At 37.8% G+C, this 20874-nt stretch overlaps 1 protein-coding gene across 3 annotated transcripts in view; it reads left to right on the top strand.

The window, feature by feature from the left end:
* Positions 1 to 20874, top strand: part of LOC135468200 (pharyngeal muscle protein 2-like) — a 68605-nt gene that overhangs the window by 3387 nt on the left and 44344 nt on the right. The window contains exons 1-2 of one of the 3 annotated variants that reach the window (XM_064746320.1): positions 12664 to 13141; positions 15624 to 15815. In XM_064746320.1, the coding sequence (XP_064602390.1) occupies positions 15648 to 15815 (168 nt within the window). In that variant the 5' untranslated portion in view covers positions 12664 to 13141; positions 15624 to 15647. Of the gene's footprint in view, positions 1 to 12663; positions 13142 to 15623; positions 15816 to 20874 lie in introns of those variants that run through there. The other 2 variants (XM_064746322.1, XM_064746321.1) reach the window with 2 other exon arrangements.

The following is a 20874-nucleotide window of genomic DNA, read 5'->3' as shown; positions in this document are numbered from 1 at the left end:
CATGCTGCCTTCCTCTCCGGCCGTACGTGGGAAGGTCTGCCAGCAACCTGCGGATGGTTGTGGGTTTCCCCCGTGCTCTGCCCGGTTTCCACCCACCATAATGCTGGCCGCCGTCGTGAAATATTCTTGAGTACGGCGTAAAACACCAATCAAAAAAAAAAAAAAAAAATGCTGTCCCTGAGTTCAAACCCAGCTCATGCTGGCTTTCTCTCTGGCCGTACTCGTGAACGTCTGGCAGCAACTTGTGGATGGTTGTGGGTTTCCACTGGCAGAGTTGCATAAGTGAAATATTCTTGAGCACAGCATAAAGCACCAATCAAATAAATAAATGAATATTAATTTTTGTATTTGTATGTGTGACAAATTACAAATACTTCAGGCTGAATGAATTTCATGTATTGCTCTTATGCGAATTTATGTAAAACTGACATCTATGTCAATTTATATACAATTAAGATTTACATGACTATCTTGTCTTAAATGACAAAGGTATTGATATACACCATCAAGAATTATTGATTTGTGTTATTTGCCATTGATTCTATAGAATCCTTAGCAGCCCCACATGCCTCTGTCTACACTTGAAAATTAGCCATTGTAGAATTTGAGCAAACGAAGAGTCTTAGAAGCCCCACATTCCTCTGTCTACGCCTGAAAATTGGCCATTGTAGAATTTGAGCAAACAAAGAGTCTTAGAAGCCCCACATGCCTCTGTCTTCGCTTGAAAATTGGCCATTGTAGAATTTGAGCAAACGAAGAGTCTTAGAAGCCCCACATGCCTCTGTCTTCGCTTGAAAATTGGCCATTGTAGAATTTGAGCAAACGAAGAGTCTTAGAAGCCCCACATGCCTCTGTCTATGCTTGAAAATTGGCCATTGTAGAATTTGAGCAAACGAAGAGTCTTAGAAGCCCCACATGCCTCTGTCTACGCTTGAAAATTGGCCATTGTAGAATTTGAGCAAACGAAGAGTCTTAGCAGCCCCACATGCCTCTGTCTTCGCTTGAAAATTGGCCATTGTAGAATTTGAGCAAACGAAGAGTCTTAGAAGCCCCACATGCCTCTGTCTACGCTTGAAAATTGGCCATTGTAGAATTTGAGCAAACGAAGAGTCTTAGAAGCCCCATATGCCTGTCTTCGCTTGAAAATTGGCCATTGTAGAATTTGAGCAAACAAAGAGTCTTAGAAGCCCCACATGCCTCTGTCTACGCTTGAAAATTGGCCATTGTAGAATTTGAGCAAACGAAGAGTCTTAGAAGCCCCACATGCCTCTGTCTACGCTTGAAAATTGGCCATTGTAGAATTTGAGCAAACGAAGAGTCTTAGAAGCCCCATATGCCTGTCTTCGCTTGAAAATTGGCCATTGTAGAATTTGAGCAAACAAAGAGTCTTAGAAGCCCCACATGCTCTGTCTTCGCTTGAAAATTGGCCATTGTAGAATTTGAGCAAACGAAGAGTCCTAGAAGCCCCACATGCCTCTGTCTTCACTTGAAAATTGGCCATTGTAGAATATTTGAGCAAACAAAGAGTCATGTAGGATATATACAACATGTGTCATAATTAAAGTAGTATATTGCTGTTAGATATAGATAATTACTTAAATTTCAATTCATAATTCACCATTAGGCAAATCTATATGTAGAGTGTTTAAAGTTGATTCCAGGATGCTGTTCATGGATGTACATATACATGTGCATTGTGTACATGGACATGCAGAGCATTCAGTACACTAATCAGTTTAAGCAGCAGCAAGGCAGAATCTATATCAGCCACTGCTAGGTGGAAGGCAATTTTGAATAATGGTAGCCTTGTAAACTTCCTGACAGGCAGATAACAAAGTGGGAACAGAGCAGTGTGTTCTGTACCTAGTCATCAGCCTGCTGTGTAGACCATACATTGTCAGTTGCATCACCAGTGGAGTACCTGCTACATGCATGTACATATACAGTCCAGTGGCAAAACATGTGATATGATGACAGTTGCCTTTACCAAACTAATCACATTAACTCTCTCAGTCTGTTATACATACTAGTATATTCCAGTGTAATAGGCATTTTGTTTTAGCGCAGGACCAAAGCTCAATTGCAGATGCAATCTACTGTTAGAAATGTCAAATGTAATTCCTTCTGTACACATTTAGTAATTATTATCCTTTATCTATGGTGGATCTTCGCAGTTAGAATTGCACAGTAAATACTCCCTGAAGAGCAACCTATATGTATGTATGGACAACAGATACATGTAATGTAGGGCAGGCTAACATTTCATTCGTTTACATTAAAGCAAGACATCAGCAGTGCTTCCAAAGGTAATATTTTTTTTCGTAACATGTTGATTCCATATTCTTTGAGCAGCATGAAACAGCTAGTGAAGAAATACTACCATCATTTCACTTTGCTTAAAATAAAACAGTGCACAGTTTCTACACTTTGATGGATTATACCTTCTCTGGTACTGCTTATCCCTATTTATGGAACTTTGGACACTATTAATTTTATGTCCGTGTGTGTGACAAACGTCTAAAAATTCAGGGTTTACTTCCGTAATCACTGACTAAGCAGTACATAATGACCCATCATAAAGGAAGTCTTTCTACAGTAAAAGTGAAATTATCCTCAATTACGAGATCATTACGAGATCAAAGCCAGTAACATGTATACATTTGCTGTGGTAGTGCAGAAATTGACATATCAACTGTTATTCTACTTTATCAAGTATTTGTCAGTATTATGTTGTTGGCATTGCATACCTCTTTGAAATGTTGATCAAATCATGGAGTCAAAGTAAATATATGGTACACACATAAATCCACACTGGATACAATTGTCTATTAAATAATTTCAGGACCCTTGCTGGCTTCAACAGCAGGCTTGCATGTTCTCATTATCGCACCGTAAACAGTTTTAATAGGACTGTTTCTTAGTTTTAAAATGTTTTTGCCTCAGTATTGCTGCAGAATATGAATATTACCAAAGTAGTGTTGGCAGTGGCTTCCGGTTTGGTCTGTGACCATTTGGATGACATGTTTGAACGGTTCAGCTCTTGCTTCTTGTTGGGCAGGGATTTTAAGATGAGGTTTGTCAGGTACCAGGTGAAGAGCGATGGGTGCTCTCGTTTCCTCCACTCGTTTGACTTCATTAAATGCTAATTTAAAAACTATCAAAAAATGGATTCTAAGCTGATTTTATCACTGTAAGTTAGTAAAACATGGCTTTGTGGCGTGAATCAGGTCTTCAACGAGAAGCCACATAAGATGAAGGTTCAACCCGGATATGATTTGTGGTTGGCATGAGAACAAAACCTTGGAAATATTACGATAATGGGGTTTTGTGCAAGAGTTTTGGTTTTGCAAGAAATAGTCAATTACGTATGAATGAATAAACTTCTTATAGACTTGCTTCCATTATACATATATTGGTTAAGATCCACATACATCTAGGCTAGACCTGAGCACTTCCTGGATGAACCTGCATGCAAACTTTGTGTTTAAGAAGGTTAGGTGACAGATAGCCTGGGAACTACAGTATGTGCCGTGAAAGGTGACACAGACAACACTGCCTGCAGTTAATGGTGAAACCTAGGCCATGTTACAGATCTTTGTCTGGTTTTCTGCCACATTAAGATCACTGGAGTATCTATTTACACCTTTATATTATGTGTTCTAAAGTCCAACACTAGCGACACTACATGTATGTACACAGGCTTTGGGTAAACAGTTAGTCATGTCCTGTTTTTGTGCTCAGATGAATTAAACTGCACAACTGAATTTATTTATCAGGTTTAGACTGATGAGTTAAATTGTTTATTTCCTGTTCAAATGTGGATGAAACTGTTTGTGAGCTCAAATGATACCATGCAGTATTATCTAAGTATCACTAGTTTACCATGCACGGGTGACCTAAAATTTCCTCTATGACTTGCTCATTTTTCCAGATTTTGGGAGTTCTGTTGATTTTAGAAAGTTCTTCAGGAGTCTTTTTGAGGGGAGGGGGAAAGGTAGGATGATATCCTGATGAGAAAATATAAATTGTAGCACCTGATGTAATATCTCAAGACATTTATTTGCCTCCAAAAATGCTTTTTTGTGGTTGAATTTTTAGGTCATTTAGGGTATCTGTAGGGTTGTTACAGATAGGCAGTCTCACTATTAGTAAACCTGAACAGGTTCCATTGGTGTATATAATATCTCATTGATGTTGATATAGGTGCAAATGAGGTTAAACGTTATGAATGTACTGTTTATGGAAAGCTCCTCACAAGTTTAAACAACTGACTCTATGAACATGTAATGAATTGTTTGCACGTTGGATGTGATGCAGTGAATGAACTGTTGTTTAAGATTGAAAGTACGCTGTTAAAATCATTCAACAAGCAGAAGGCACTCCAAAAATGCAAACCTTTGCCAAAGCTACATGTACAAAATCTCCAACTCCAGACAAAGGGACAAAATTTATGTTACATCTTGCAGTAGTGAAGAAATGTTTGAAAAATATCAATATCAAAATGTTATAGATAATTGCTTGTACCAGAGGATAGTGGTGCAAAAAGTTTCACCAATGCCTTTTTTTTATAAAGTTGGTGATGAACATTTGACATTGGTGAAGAATCATTTAAAAATTTCAGATGCCAATCCTCACCAAAACTGAATGGATTTGTGCTTGGTCCAGGGCCAAGCTCTGCACAAATTTAATCCAAATCATCTGGAGGCAGTAACGACAGTAATTGATGTGGTAAAACCTGTGTGTGTGAGGTTTTGACAGGTTTTCACTATTTCTAGATTTCTTTAATTAATAAAAGATACATCTGTAGAAGAAATTACTGATGCTGGTCAGCATACATCTTTGAGACATCAGATTGTGACAACATTGACATGCAGTAGGAGAGAGACGGCAAATTAAGGGGGAAAAATAAAAGGGCAGCCGGATTTTGACAGGCTAATTTGAAAGATTTGAATAGCAAGTAGTATACATGTAATTCAGGTGTCTGGTAGACACAGGTCTCAGCAGGAAATTGCTATGGTTTAATGATTCATTGTACAATAGGTTGATTTGTGGTTTAATATGTGCTTGTAGTATGTAACAGTTTCCTTGTATTGTTTTACGGATTCAGACGCTGACAGGTATGTCTACTACATGTGTGTATTTACTAAATTTACTAAAATAAATTGCATTGAAACAATAATATCCTATATACATTTAATATACAATAGTTTTAGATCTTATATAGGTCTATTGTGATGCCGGTCACAATTTGTAATCAGATTCACACTAGCTGGTGTAACTTCAGCCATGGCACAATTGTATCGCAGAGTCAGTGGTTCCGGGGCTCTGGGTTTACTTGACAAGTGACAGTACATTTTTATACAAAAACATACAGCATAGTAACAAACAAGTTTTAACAAGGTTTACAGACATACAGTTCTAACAATTACGTACATGACTGGTCCTGATATGCAGCGTTGCGGTGGATTAAAACAGTAGGTGGTCACCAAGCCTACAGTTCCACTGCAAGACCAGATTAAAACAGATTATGTGTAAGGCCTGCTAACATTCCCAATACAACAGGTCATTGAAAATCTTCAGTTCAAGGGCTATAGGTTTAGTTTTGTGTTTACCTATACCTGAATGAATCCAAAAAGAACTAGGATTTCTTAGAGATCTGTCTTCTCTGTATGTAATCTGTATCAACATTCCACCATAGTCTATTCATTGTTGCTAACGTTCAGTCTTATCATAAAAAATATGTTGTGAGTGTGTATTCGTAGGTCAAGAGGTCAACTATTCAACTTGTTACAGGACCAAGTGTGTGGGCTCTTAATATTACTAGAAATATGGGTGCTTTTTATATGGGAGTGATCTAGATAAAAGCTAAAAGTGTATGACTTTAGACCTTGTTTAGGTGGAGATTAAAATAGCAAGCATCTGTAGGTGCAGGAGTTGCTGAATGCTAGTTCCCTGAATTTCCCTGAAAACACAACACAGCAAAATAACCAAATCCATTTGGAAGAGAGGGTACAAGCACTGTGTATGCTCAAAATTCTTCTTCTTTTGAAGGTCTGGTGTCTGAGTTTAGATGTATAAATATCATTGACAAATACAGACATGGCTGTGGATGAGCACATACATCATGATACAGAGAGCACGGCTTCCTCACCTCCCTCAGGGGCTGGACCCCTAACTCTGCCCACCATCTGCAGCTTTACCCCCAAGGTCAACTCAGAAGCTGACAGCTCTCCCACACAACTCCTTCACTATCACATTTTTTCTTCAACATCTGTGAAGATATTAAGTGTCATTTTTTCAGTTTAGCTGAAATGTATCCTCTTTGTGTACCCAAAGTCTGTAGCTGGACAGCTGTACTCTGTGGATGTGGAACCAGGCAATACTTACTAAAGGTCAGAAGTACATATATATATATATATATATATATATATATGTATCAGTACTGTAAATGTCAGACTTAAAATTTTTGCTGAAAAAACAAAATGCATTTTTACAGGCAAATAAATGTGAACAATATTACTATTGGTGCTGGAACTTACATTTGTCCAATAGGGCATCATTCTACCTTTCAAAGTCAAACCAACTTCAAAATAGATTTGTAAGATAAATAGAACTCTAATTTGATTCTGGCAAAATGAGAACTGTTACTTTGTTATAAATGAAATTTTAGATAATTTACAGTAAATCTGCCAGCTAGCTTTGAAATTTTGTAAACATTAATCTATAAAGTATCTATGAAGCCATCAAAAATATATTCAAGACTATTTTAGACTTCCCAGCAAACCTGTGCTACAGGAAGAGAGAAATCCTTTGGCAGCAGATACATTGTACATATATGTGTATAGTTTTCATGTCATAGATTCAAAAAAAAAAAAAATTTCACACTTTACCATTTATTGGAATCTTTATTTATGATGCTGGTTTCATGGTTGTCTATTATTGAGGTCTTGAAAGACAGCTGAGAGAGCCCAAAGTAAACCTTCAGGATTGGTTGCATATGTAATGCTGTTCCTGTTTGAATTCTTCTAAAGGCAGTGGGTTATTATAATGAGTATAAAATGGTCATGTGAAGTCTTATGATCAGCTGAACAGTCCCATTACACAAAGTAACTAGAACATATGTACATAAATGTATTCCAGGGAGTAGGATTCCAGACCTGACACATGTTATTACTTGGCGTACCGTATTTCGCCTAAAATTTGGATTAAACAAAAGGCACTTTCGGAAACACATATAGGCCTTAAAATGATATTTCTATTTGATGCCAGCCAGATAAGAAATACATCAAACTTCAGAAAAAACTCTTTATGTCTGTGGAAGGTGGATGGATGAATCAGAATCAGTGAAACAAAATATTTTACTTAAACAATGTTAAACTTTAGGTGAAATACAGTAATTAAGTTGTTAACTGCACTGCTGGCCTCTCCCCTAGTTAATCTCAATCTGTGGGACAATTAATAGGGCAAGATAAGGTAATATACATGTTCTAGGGAAATTGTTAGGGCGGAGCAGTTTGGTTAATTCCAAAGCAATGTCAGTGCGATCTTGATTGCTGGGTATATTACATGTACATGTACCAGCTGAGTTATAGCTGCAAATGATTTAAATGATACGAGCAACCTTAAAATTGGGTGTTGGGTTAACTTATTTAATAAATAATGATAGTAATTATGATTTGTGCATTTTGATGCATAAAGCTAATGATTGTTGTTTAAAAATTAATTTCCCTACCTAGACAAACTAACTATAAGAGTATATTTCTTAAGCTGATTAGTTGTGATGTAAACTCAAGAAACAGAACCTGTCTGGTTCTTCAAAACATTGTCCAGGTTTTTCTGGCAGGACATCATGTAAGGCCATTGTTAAAAGACTTTGAAAAATCGAAGTAGGCATCACGAAATACACTATTTAAAACTATGCATAAATATACTTTCATTTATACTTTCACAAAAGTGTAAAGAGTTAAAGGCATTCAAACTTTTGAATTCTAAGGTGGACTTCATTGACCATGCTATCAATGGTTAGGAACTCTGATGTCTCATAATGTTTTCCCAACTCTAATCATGATACTGAATGTTGGAATAACTCTTTTTAACCATGAGTAAAAGATTTTTGAAATATTGTTCCCAAAAATTCCTTTCTTCTGGTGAACATCAGTGAAAAATGGCTCCTAGATACCGCCAGTATGGCTCATAAAACCCACCATAGTAATGAAATACTTGAATGTATCAACACTCTTTAAAAAATGTGAAAAAATAAACGAAAGTATTTATCATTTATCTTCATAGTTTAATTTTTTTACTTCTTTGTTTTAATTCTTTGTTTTTGAGCATAACCCATCCCTATCAGAATATATATGGTCACTCAGTTATGCCCTACATTGGCGACTAGATGTAATACTATTGTCATTCCTGAACTTCCTGTTACTTATAAAATTTAGAACAAATTGTACAATGAAAGAAGGGGCCTCCATGGTTCAGTTGGTTAGCGCGCTAGCACAGCATAATGACCCAGGAGTCTCTCACCAATGCGGTCGCTGTGAGTTCAAGTCCGGCTCATGCTGGCTTCCTCTCGGGCCGTAAATGGGAAGGTCTTGCAGCAACCTGCGGATGGTCGTGGGTTTCCCCTGGGCTCTGCCCGGTTTCCTCCCACCATAATGCTGGCCGCCGTCGTATAAGTGAAATATTCTTGAGTATGGCATAAAACACCAATCAAATAAATAAATAAATACAATGAAAGAATTACATCTCACAAATATTCATGTTCATGTTCACTAACTGCTGTACTGAAATCTATATTAATAATAAGATGTGACAGATTGAAATAAAACACAGGATAAACATAAGAGTAGATGTGCAAGTAAAAGTACATGTAAGTTTACATGGAGGTCGTATATGGATTCACTGGCTATTAGACATGGCCTACATGTACCAGTACCTACAGATTTGTACGCACAGGTGACGCTCATAGATTTATTCTGGTCACACACACACACACAGATATGTAAAGTACATGTATCAATAAGATTGCCACTGTAAGTGCGTTACTAAACTGGCCTGATTTAAAGCGCACCCCTGGACTAATGGTGCTTGACCCACATGGCAGAGGTGTCACCTGTACAGCAAGGTAAACCCTTCCACACCTATCTATACGATGGACAGTCACTGGTATTAATGCAGTTTGATGTCCCACAAGGCTAAAGTATCATTATCCTAGGAGCTTTCTGGCCCCTCTCCAATGTTGTATTGAATTTTTTGTGCCCAATAAATACTTAAGTGCATGGTGTGTAGGAAGTGCTTGGTGTACAATGGTGTATACCATGTGACACGTGAGAATAGTATCCTGTTGCAATGTACGAGAGGTCACTGGACAAAAATGAGCAAACACGGAAGGGATACCTGTGTAGAAGCATGAATTGAACAAAGTGTGTGAAACAAGTAAGTACCAAAAACATGGTTCATGGTTCATGCATCAATGTAAACTTGTGTACATGTCTGCAGCAGTAGGGTAGATGTTCATGGATTGGTTGAAAATTGTCTGCTGGAAAAAGAGGTTTAGCACAGCTGCACCAAATAGTAGATCAGGGATTCATTTAGTTTACATACAATAAAAAAAATAGAAACCATAACTATTTATTTATTGATTTATTTTTTATTTATTTTTTCTTTTACCAGTAGAACAATGTGGTTTACTACATATCCAGCTTAGTTTCCATCTTAAAATTGTGGTCAGTGCTAAGTTGTATAGCTGTTTCCAGTGAGCATGATCGAGATTTCATTTCTAAGCATAGAAAAAAAATCCCTTGGCAGTTACGCACAGTTCAGCAAAATGGTGGTATATTATTTTCACTCATTATGACATCGAGGACTTTTGCATGGGTTTGAGAACAGTTTCAAGTCGAAAATTTGAAAAAAATTCATGGTAAGAATTTGGATTGGAGCTGAATTCTGGGCTGTGCTGAAGACAGTAATGATCATGTGTTTTTGTTTATCTCTACCCAAAAACAGCTATCTGGCTTAAAGGGCTGCATTAGGGTAGGCAAAAAAAAAACCCACTTTACTTCCTTAAAGACAAGTATCAACAGCTGTTTCACCTTAAGAAAGATCATTACATGGTGTTATAAATTTGCATGTCTAGACCTCAGATTGGCCAATACATATACATGCTGTGCCATGGTGAAACTTTTGGTCAATTTCCTTACAGGTTGGCTAGTTTCTTAGTCCTCTGTATGACTTGTTTTTATACCAACAAGGATGACGAGTTGTAGGGAGGCTGAAATTTTTGGGCCAGGCTGATATTTATGGTCACAGTGACACTGGGGTTGTTCCCAGGATATGGGCGCATGTTTTTAGGGAAGAGAGAAGAGGCAGGCATCCTGATTAGGGGGATGATAAGTGCGGGGCTGTTGTCAGCGTTAGACTGTAACCATGTAGTATTGGTACAGTGGAGCCAGAGGGATACTACATCTTTAGTTCACGTAGCTGAGGGGTGATAACAGCATCCTTAACCTGCTCCTTGGGGTCATTTCTCAAGTTATTTTAAGCATCAGTGATTTAAAGTTTCACATCCTCCAGATTACTCAATTCCAACCTATTAAACCTTTACTTTGATGTTAAAAAACACGTTTTATTACAGATATTTCATGATTCGTTTATCACGCAGCAGTAACATGTATGTGTTAATAATGGCTAAGAAAAGAATGTTGTGGCCAAGAATACAAGTGAACATGTGCATGATACACAATAGTTAATATCTTATCCCCATGTTTGAGAATGGTGAAGTGAAAAGACAAATCAAATCATTAAATATATAAGGAAATAAGTGAATAAGATTAAATCCAGGCAGGTTTTATATGGTGAATGCCATTGATCAGCATGGATCTCTCTGACCCTATTTACGTGTATCCTCAATCAACCTGTGCACTTGTTGCATTTAAACACGGATAATATATATGCCAATGGTCATATGTTTGTGCATTCAGAAAATTACCTACACATTTTCTATTTTAAAGTTTGCTTTGAACCACAGAATGAAACATACATGTGCATATATATACTTTTAAAAACTGTCAAAATTATCAACGTATGGCATCTAAATGCATATGTCCGTACAAGGAAATTTAACATGCATTGAAACTCTTGGGAATTAAAGAGTTAAAAATGTACTTCAGCCTTTTGTAATACATATAGATTGTGGTTTTTTTTATTAAATTGAATTCCTTTTGTCTACTTGCTCATTGTTGACCTCAAGTCAGCCATATTTGGCATGAAGAGAACAAAAACGTACCTGTCTTGCATTGTGTTAGTATAGATATACATGTATAAGGGACATTGGGGTATGACAACAGAATATAGATATTTTAGGGTTCAGTTATACACAACTACCTCTATCGTATGTCCGATCTTGTTGAGATTCGTGGGATAGGTCTGGGGAAAGTTGTGACATGACCTACCTCTAGTTTAACACCTGTCAATTATATAGGATGACCTGGGAGCATGCCAGGTGAAGCGTAACTGAATGTCAGCTTGTCATGTACAGTTCATGTACCTTACCTGTCTACTCTACTGATCAAAGAATTGATATTCCGCCTTTATTGCTTACAGAATATGAACCTGTACAAATCTTGGTAATTAACTGATACAATTAATAATTAGTGAGTGAAATAAATGTATTTGTCAGATCTACATACTTTTTTCTTACATAACCCAGGGCTGTATATGATAAAACAATGGCTGGGATAAAGAAAGCTGTGATCAGATCAAGAGGTGGAATTAATACAGTGTGAGTTTTACCCTCAATTTGCATGATTAACAACAGTTGACAGTTTCCCAGAGGATATTACAGCATGTTTCAATGCTGGAGTGATTGATTTTGTAATAGATTCTTGTTCGACAATAGGCTTTATTATGTTGGCTGTGTTGTTTTGAGGGGAGGTAAGTCCTACAGACTGCCGTTTAACGAAGTGGGTATTGATTGGCACATGCTGGGAAATCATTGTCTGTGTCTGCCGTCAAAGCAGACATGTGACATAAAGACATGGCCTGACTGTGACACCTGGGCGACAATCATACCCGAAAAACAGGGCAAACTATAGGCAATTCTTCCTGTATTAGGTAAGCTCTGTATGTCCTGTATAAAATGTGCATGTAATTTTATATTCATACATATTTGTGTAGGCCTGTTCTCAGGATTTAGAAGCTCTCTCTTACAAGTACATGAATGTGTTCAAGCCAACCACATCTCTAGTGTACATATTCCTGTACATATAGTTGTGTGATTTGCTTAAGGTGTGCCTAATTTGCACTTTAGGTGCAATAGGCATTTATGGATTAGTTTTATGAACTTCCTTAGAAAAATTGTATCTCAATACGTATAGCTTTCTCTTAACTTACAATTGCATACATATATGTGACATAATAAACTCACTGTAAGGGATGCGAACAAAGAGTGTTGTCATTGGCTTTGAGTGGTAAACAATCAGAGAATAGTACCAGTGTTGACCAGCCTGAGTGAGGTGATAGGGTTATCTGTGGATCAGGCTGTCCCATATATTGATTATGTGGGCCAGATAGCATCATAATGAGGGGTGAATGTGCTAGCAGAGGATTCCCTGTCCTCTTTGTTTGGCACTGTGTCGGTGTGGGTGTTGTCTGAAGGAAGTCTTCTGTCACACAGGGAGTAAACAGACTCTCAGTCTGGGGTAGTCTTCATCCCTGCCTATAGGCCGTCTAGCCCGACCCTAAAGTGCCGGGGCTGAGTCACTCATACATGCCTGACCATTTTGGGAAAGCCCAGCAGACTTCATTCAAAACAGTTGATGCAAGGAGAGGCAGACAAAAAGCCAGGCATTTTGGTGATCAGGGATTGGCTGTGAGTGAGTGTGTCAGTGCTGGGTTGTAGGCTTCATAGGACTGAACCCCCCCAGTTTGTCTGTCAGCTATCATATGTTGCCATCTTAGCCTGTATCTCTCTATGCTGGTTGAGGGAGGAGGCATCAGTAGAGGCTGAGTCTATTTCAGCAGACAAGGAAGCTGCCCTACTGCGGCATCTTCCCTCTTACACATATACTGCCGCTCGTTATTTTCGACATTTTGGAAAGTTTCCCAAATTTTCTGGCTGGCTCCTGGGACCAATATCAGGGTAGGTTCAGCGCGTTTGCCTATTTATACATGTGTGTTCGTTATTTATTGCCACAGAGCTGGCTCATCATTTTATGCAGTGCCTACACCATTTTCTGACTGTTATACATGTGAACCTGACTGAATCATTCCATATTACATAGGCCGTCTAGGCTGTCATTCAGGAAAGCTAGGGTAGGGTGGTATACTGCCAGACAGGCTATGGATGACATCTGCTGTGGTAAATGAAGCTGATTTGTAACCGCGTTTGTAGTAGGGATTTCCTGAGTGCCACATGGCAGCTCTTAACATTTGCCATAGCAGTGTTTCCATTGTTTGCCATGTCACATTTCTGTGTGCTCAGACCAAGGGGCATAATCCTTGTGTGTCTGGCAGGCCGCTGTCTGAGGCCATGTAGAAATGGTTTCATGGGCAGTGAAGATACCAGGAATGTCATGAGTTACTGTACTACATGCCTAGCCTCCACAGCTTATGATCTGGACAAGATTATCCACATCAGATCACAAATACAAACACCCACTCACTGAGAGGTACATGTAGTTTTAACTCTGTACAATTGACCTCCTCCATGGCCCATTGATTTCTCATGTTTAGGGTATATGGCTTAATAAATGTGTTGATTGCTTTGTTAATATGTGACGCCAGACTGTGTTTGGCTTTAAAATGATTTCCACTAAAATATCATGTACTCACAATAACATGTTGTCCAAATAGAGGCAGTTTGTTGAACATGTACACAAAAAATCATTTGTTATGTTTTACATCCTCTTGGAAGTTGGAAATAACATTTATGTCATACACTGTGTGGGTGTTGATGTGGAATTGTTCAGCCTAGTTAACAGGGTCATAAACAATTCGTCGCACACAGATTACATGTACTCTGTTACCATGATTAGTAATATCGAACAGCAGATTTTAGGCATAATGGAAATACCACCTGGCCTGACTGGAGTTATGGGGAAAGGAATTATTGTGTTTTCAGTGTTGGTTCTGTGCAAGTACATTACACCAGTGTAGAATTTTACTTGATATGCAAACCAGTATTCTGACCCGTATTTCTATGGTGGACTACATGTATAAACACAAGAGGTATAAAACTGTATGCACGTATGTGTAGGTAAAGTATTGACTGAGAATCTGAATATGTAAATGAACAGCTGTTTCCCATGTATAAGACTTTTATTTGAAAAGCCAAAAAAAAAAAAAAAAAAAAAAAGCATAAAAGACATTATTATGGCCTACATGTAATTGTATTATAGTTTAACTTTGATGTTAAAGGTAGTCTATGTGGACTTTCATTTATTGTCATACTGCTCTGTTGATTTACTGAACATGATTTGTAACTGCAATAAAATGTCATCATAGAGGCTTGAGTAATAAATTCAGAATTTGTTTGCTGTGTTCATGTCTTGATGTGTTGACTAAGTAAGCTCTGTTGTGTGCATTATATCCTGTTTGCCATGTCTGTATTTTCCGCTTTGGCAGGTGTGGTTTTGTGAGAGAGGAGCTGGAGCTGCCTAGTTGACTAGGGCAAGCTTATTAGTCACCTAGCCTGTACTAACTGCACACAGTATACTATATACATGTATGTGTTGAAAAAACATATTTAAATACATGGGCCTGTTTACAGAAGTCTGTTGCATTCATAGCACCTCTATATGTAGGCCATGCATATACTGTCAGATATACAAACATGAACCAACCCACTGACAGCTAGTCGTGCCAACATATTTGGGGTGCTAAGCATCCTGTTAGTAAGATTAAATATACATGTATATCTGTCGATGCTCATTTACAAACTTTGTAACATACTTTGAGTATTTCTCACATTGCGAAGAGTTAGGAGTAGTTGGAATGTGCTGTTAGTGTACATTGATTATAAAGAAAAATAAAAAATAAGAAACAAAGTAAATATGTGAAACAAAAAAATCTAAGTGCATTGATGAAGAAGGTATGAACGTATGAGGAAACTCATGAGGGTTTGCATGGTTACAGTAACTGATATACAGTTTAGTCTGGTAGAAGTTGTGGAACATGTTTTTTTGGAACTACACATACACGTGCGTATGTATGTGTGTGTGTATCACCATCAAGGTACAAGATACAATGTAGGTACATTTAAATTTGGGCAAAAAGGTTTGTGTGATTTCAAATAGATGTGTTATTATGTACCTGGTGAGATTACTGAGAATCAGGCACCAGAAGCATGAATCACTCTGTTTGTGGTAATCCAAGTTCATCTTTTTGAATGTACTAATAGTGTTCTTGCACTAAAGGTTGTACTGTGTAGGGTGTGTGATAACAGGAGGGGGTACTGGTACTGATAACTAGTGAAGTGAGTGAACCCTCATGGTGTTCCACTCCTCAGTGATACACCAGCTCTGTGGTGATGTCAGTACTTCAGGGACTGTCTTCCGGAGGTTCTCCCAGGAAAGTGGCTAGTCTTCATACTGTGCTAACCTCAAATGTCGCTCTGTTTTCAGACTGAACACTAGCGCTGTGCGGTCATGTCTAACTTCGATACACTCCTGGACCTGGACCCTCCTGCTGGGAATGGGTCAGCTCAGACTGGGAATGGACCTTCACTGGACCCCTTTGACCCTTTCGGACCCAGTCCAACCCTGGACTCTAAAGGAGGGAATGATTTGTTACTGAACTATGAAGTCAGCGTTCAGGTAAGTAAGAAATGTAGGGATACAGGTTTCTGTGATGGGAAAATAATGTACATGTAGGTGAAGTCCCATTTGCCATATTTACGTGGAGTACATGGTATAGAGATAGGCCTTCAGCGAAAAAGGTTGCAGGGTGCCCCAGTGTTTTCTGGAGATTGCAGTGTTGTATTTTTATAGAGTCCTTATTTGAATTTCTGGAAAAAAATTTTCCTCCAGCGCAGTGAGGTAAAGGGGACAAAAATGGCCAGGGTTTGGAGTTCACAGATTTGGTGTATGCTTGGAAATGTAATTGCTAGCCATTTTAAGCTATTTCTTTGCATATTATAAAATGTACATCACTGACATCTAGCAGGGTATTAGTCCCTGTTAGTCATGAATTCAAACATTGTAAGTCTTTATGCTTTTTAATTTAGTAAGTACATGTTTTACAACTTATTTTGTAGAAGCTCTGAAGTAGTTAGATATTTCTGAGTGCATGCTATGAAATGAATGTATGAGTGACATCTTAAAACTAGGACAACAATACCATTGTTGGATCCAGGAATTTTGGTAGAGACCTATATTTATTTAAATAATAAAAAAGGGTGAAATTATATTTAAACCATAGAAGGTCCATGGCTTATCCCTGTAGGCTCATCAAATTTTGGAAATCGGTAAACGTGACATTTCAGTTGATTCTTTATAACATTTTAAATCAGTTTGAAAGTGGAAAGCCATTAAAATTGAACACTGAAATTCAGAACTTCGTTTGATTTTGTACAAATTTTGGGACATCTGGTGTTTTGGAAGAGTCAGCTCTTCTGAAGGACACAATAAGACCCTGTATCCAAACCTGGATTGTCACATGTAGTACATGTACATGACTGATATTTACTTTTTGAAAAAAGTAGCCAGTTTACGTGTAAATCCTTCATTGTAGTGACATGATCAGTGTCAGCATTTCCCAGTGACTGAACAGTACTTATTGTTTACATTGTACATGTATTGCACAGTGTTGATAAGGTGTAGTCTATGTTTATAAAGCATCCACTATGTGATGTTTTGATGTTTCCAAGGTGCATACATTCTCTAAGGTACATGTAGTTCAAATCAGTGTGGACATCCTCAGTGCGGATGCTGCTCACCTATGTGTACTGTTGTTTATACCTGTACAAGTACATGTACACAGCAGCAACAGAAGCCATTAAGAAGAGACCAGGTGGCTTGTGGCTATCTGATAGGAAGGAGTACCTATAATTTGCTCTTAGACTGTGGTACAGTAGGCTGGAGACTGCTGGCTCAGCTGTGCTGATGGCAGTGCTCTTTGTGTGTACTATAGACAGCTCAAATGGATTCATCCATATACATGTTACTGGCATGTTACTGCACATGCAGATAGATGTCCATGTACTGTTACTTTGAAAATCTCAATCAGTGTATTGTAGACGGTACATGTATGTTAGGCTTTGTTTCACTGAATCCTATCCCAAGTTGATAACTGTGGAGCGCAGCAATAAATTACATTGGATCAGATTTCACGTATTGAATAAATACACTTAGATGGCATTTTAACCTTCAAATAAATAAGCAGCTAGGCAGCAATGCACTCAGACTGCTGTATTATCAGAATTTAATTTGTTCCCCAAAATAGAGATTAAGGAATCTGTAAAATTGAAAACAATGTTAGGTCATGCTGGCACAACTGGTTCACAACATGTAGGTCATATGCTCACCAGGTCAAAAGTATTTGAAAAATATATGAAATATGTTTAATCAAACATACATATGCAAGACACATTGACATAGGATACGTCTGGCTTATTCCACATGTATGTAGTTTGCACTTTCTTATTGAAAAGTCTGTTACACAGAATACTTATGATTTATTCTGGGTTGATACAAAAATGTACATTGGTGTGTAATCCCTGTGGAATGTCAAACACATGCTTTGTGTGTAAATGTTGTTTTTTTTTTAAAAAAAACAAAAGGTTGCAAGTTAATGAATAGGGTTAGTGAGGAAGATTGACTGAGACATGTAAATGTGTGTAAGGTTTAGGATCTGTTGATCTGCGGCCCCATATAGGGAGGGTCTACCTCAGAGGTCAACTTTTCCCTGGGCTATCAGATTTCTGCCAGTCATATATCATCTACAGTTTATGTCAACTGTTCCTTCCTCCCACTTAAAACTAGTTACATCTAACACACAATTATACATGTATATATAAGGATGTATCCACCAGTGGATTCAAATGTAACCTTGCCTGGGGCGAGGCAACAGGTTAGCTGTCACTAACATTAGTGGATGCTAGTTTGTAGGCAAATAACTGACCCAAACACAAAATCAGAGTGAGTGATATGTATTTCTGTCATCTGGGTGACCAGCCAGGCTGATGACCCTCCAAGGTGGTAACTAACTCCTCACTGTCTCTTAGCTCCCTTGTTCACATTAGGGCTGGACTTTGATAGCCCCAACCAAGACATCAGAGAAAGCATTTAATTACTCAGCTGTGGGTGTTTACTCAGTACATGACTTAACTAAGATTTGTGTTTCCAAAACATTGGAAACACTGCATTTAAAGACAGTCTAAAAGGTACTTGTAAGAACGTTTAACTGCTACTTAATCTGCTATTTATACTCTAGAGGTATGCAAAGTATGAAAAGCCTACTTACCTCTACTTTTATAAATAAACGTCATTTGATTGCTATGAAACCACACAAACTCATTTAATTTTACTGTAAATCCTCAATAACTTTTTAAATATCATTCCACCCGCAAGCTAGTAACCATGATGACAAAGTACAACTTAATACAATCAGTCACTGAGTGTCACTTTTCAGTTACTGTTTGCAAATATAGAACTTGACCCATTTGCTGAGGCCCTCCAATTGATCGCTTTTTTGTGGGGGGACATTTTCTGTCTAATTTTGGAAGTACATGTATGTCTTCAAGGAATGTTCAGTCTTATCATATTATTAAATCGGTGGCTGAAAGCAAAATTGCTATAGACATTTTATCTCTCAGAATATTGAAAATATGAAGAGCTGTCAGAAGCAGCCATGGATGTGTATTCCTGATACATCATACATGTTACAACAGATCTGTAAATTGGTTACATTGCTGGAGGGGTAGTCACAAAAACTAACAGATAACATGTTTTATCCGAATTAGAAACAGATTGTGCATTAGGATATAAAGGGCATAACAGTAGGATCTAAGAGATTTTTGGGAAATGTGGCTATACATAGACCTAGATCCTTGGCCAGGGGAAGGAGTATAAAAAAATTTCTTATCACCACCTTCTTATAGCCTCAGGAGTTTTGAAAAATGGATGGGAAATATAGCACTCTTGACTGCCTGGCTTGAAGGCTGGCAATGTGTTCACTCTCTCTCTCCCCTTCTAGATCTGTTTGAAACATGCAGGGACTACATGTTAAATACTCTTCATGTAAATTCTAAACTTTCTGGAAAATCACATGGTAATGTTGATTCAATTTCTAAACTGAAGTATGTGTATTGATGATTTACTGCATTTTTTTTTCACAAGAATGTAAAGTATATAGACACTTTTGTGTGCAACAATGCACAGGAAAGTACATGTACATGTATAACTCAAATTTCATCAGAGTAATGATCCCCATACACATATTGTATACCATGTGCCTAGAATAGCAATATATGGACAATTCCAGGCTCTAGTAACACATTTTGAATATCAGGTAGATCGTACTCTCTGCAAACATAGTTTGCGTGACTTCAATAATAAGCCTCATATATGCGTATGTATCTTCAGTTTGGCCTCTTGTTTTAAGCTAGGGAGTGTAGCCTTATTATTTGTTAATAAGTATAGACCTAATTATTTGTTAACTCCAATTGTTTTGCCTAGTTCACTGAGAGGGTTATTTGCAGTATTAACATTTCCTTGGTACATTTACATAATAACCAGCAGTGATGGTGTTACATGTCAGATAATTACTAAAACCTGTTTCTTGGTACTGTTTCCGTCTTAATCTGAAGTACATTTACTGGAGAGCTGGAACCAAAGGGAGGAAATTAAAATAACAATTTCCAGTTTTTGTAAGTGAGCAATAATACTTAGTTACTCACTGTACGGAGAAAACCTCTAAGAAGCACTTATATCCAAGGACCCAGTGCAGTGACACAGCAGGGGTGAGCTGTGAGGCACAGGGGTTGGGAGCTGGGACAGAACCAATTTACAGCCATGTACCCCAGGGTTAGGAGCAGGAGTTAAATTACCAACTAGTGGAAGTTTAGCTTCAGACCATCAGTCCTTGGCCATGCAGACATACAGCAGCTAATGTTGTTACTGAGGGCTGCCTGCCTGCTCCCCTTTATCCCCAGTCAGGATAACCTTAAATTTTTGATAAGCCAGGATAACACCTCATTATTTCCATGGTTACCAGAAAAAGCTAGTAAAGTTTTAAAATACAGGGGTAACTCAACACTGTTTTATGCCTTAGTCTTCTTATGTAGGGAGGTCCCTGAAGGACAGAAGGTTAGCCTGATATCTCTCCTGTCTGCTCAGAACATTGCCAGCCAGATTTACAAGGGAAATTCTTAACATTCCTAAGAATAGCTGACACCCTGTCTTCACTCTCCTCTGGCCTGCCAACTGGGGCCAAAGGAATCAAAGTTTAGATTAGGAAGAAATATTTTGACTTTGCCTTTTTTTTTTTTGCGAGAGAAAATGACTCATTCCATTCCACAATTGGATGTATAAATAAAAATTGTAAAAAAAAAAACAACTTTTAACAAACTATTCATATTGTTAGAATGTTGAGTGGCTGTGCAACAGTATTGTAAGAAATAACTACTTCAATATTCTTCTGTTTCAAGATTTTATAAAACCTTTGCTATACTTCATTATTCTGTTGATCTGTCCACAGTCTGCAGTATGAAACAATGACATCTAATCTCTTACATCTTCAATGATGTCCATCACTTGATAAAAATGTTAGTATCCACCCTAATTCCTCGACCTTTTCACATATGAAGAGCAACTTTTAATTTGAGTTTGGAGACAAAACTACATCAGTAGGCCAATTTCAGGGCTTCACAAGAAG

The sequence above is a fragment of the Liolophura sinensis genome, chromosome 6, assembly GCF_032854445.1.
Source record: "Liolophura sinensis isolate JHLJ2023 chromosome 6, CUHK_Ljap_v2, whole genome shotgun sequence".
NCBI classification, from domain to species: domain Eukaryota; kingdom Metazoa; phylum Mollusca; class Polyplacophora; order Chitonida; family Chitonidae; genus Liolophura; species Liolophura sinensis.
Note: the sequence above shows the minus strand (reverse complement) of the source record. Positions and strands in the feature narration are given on the sequence as shown.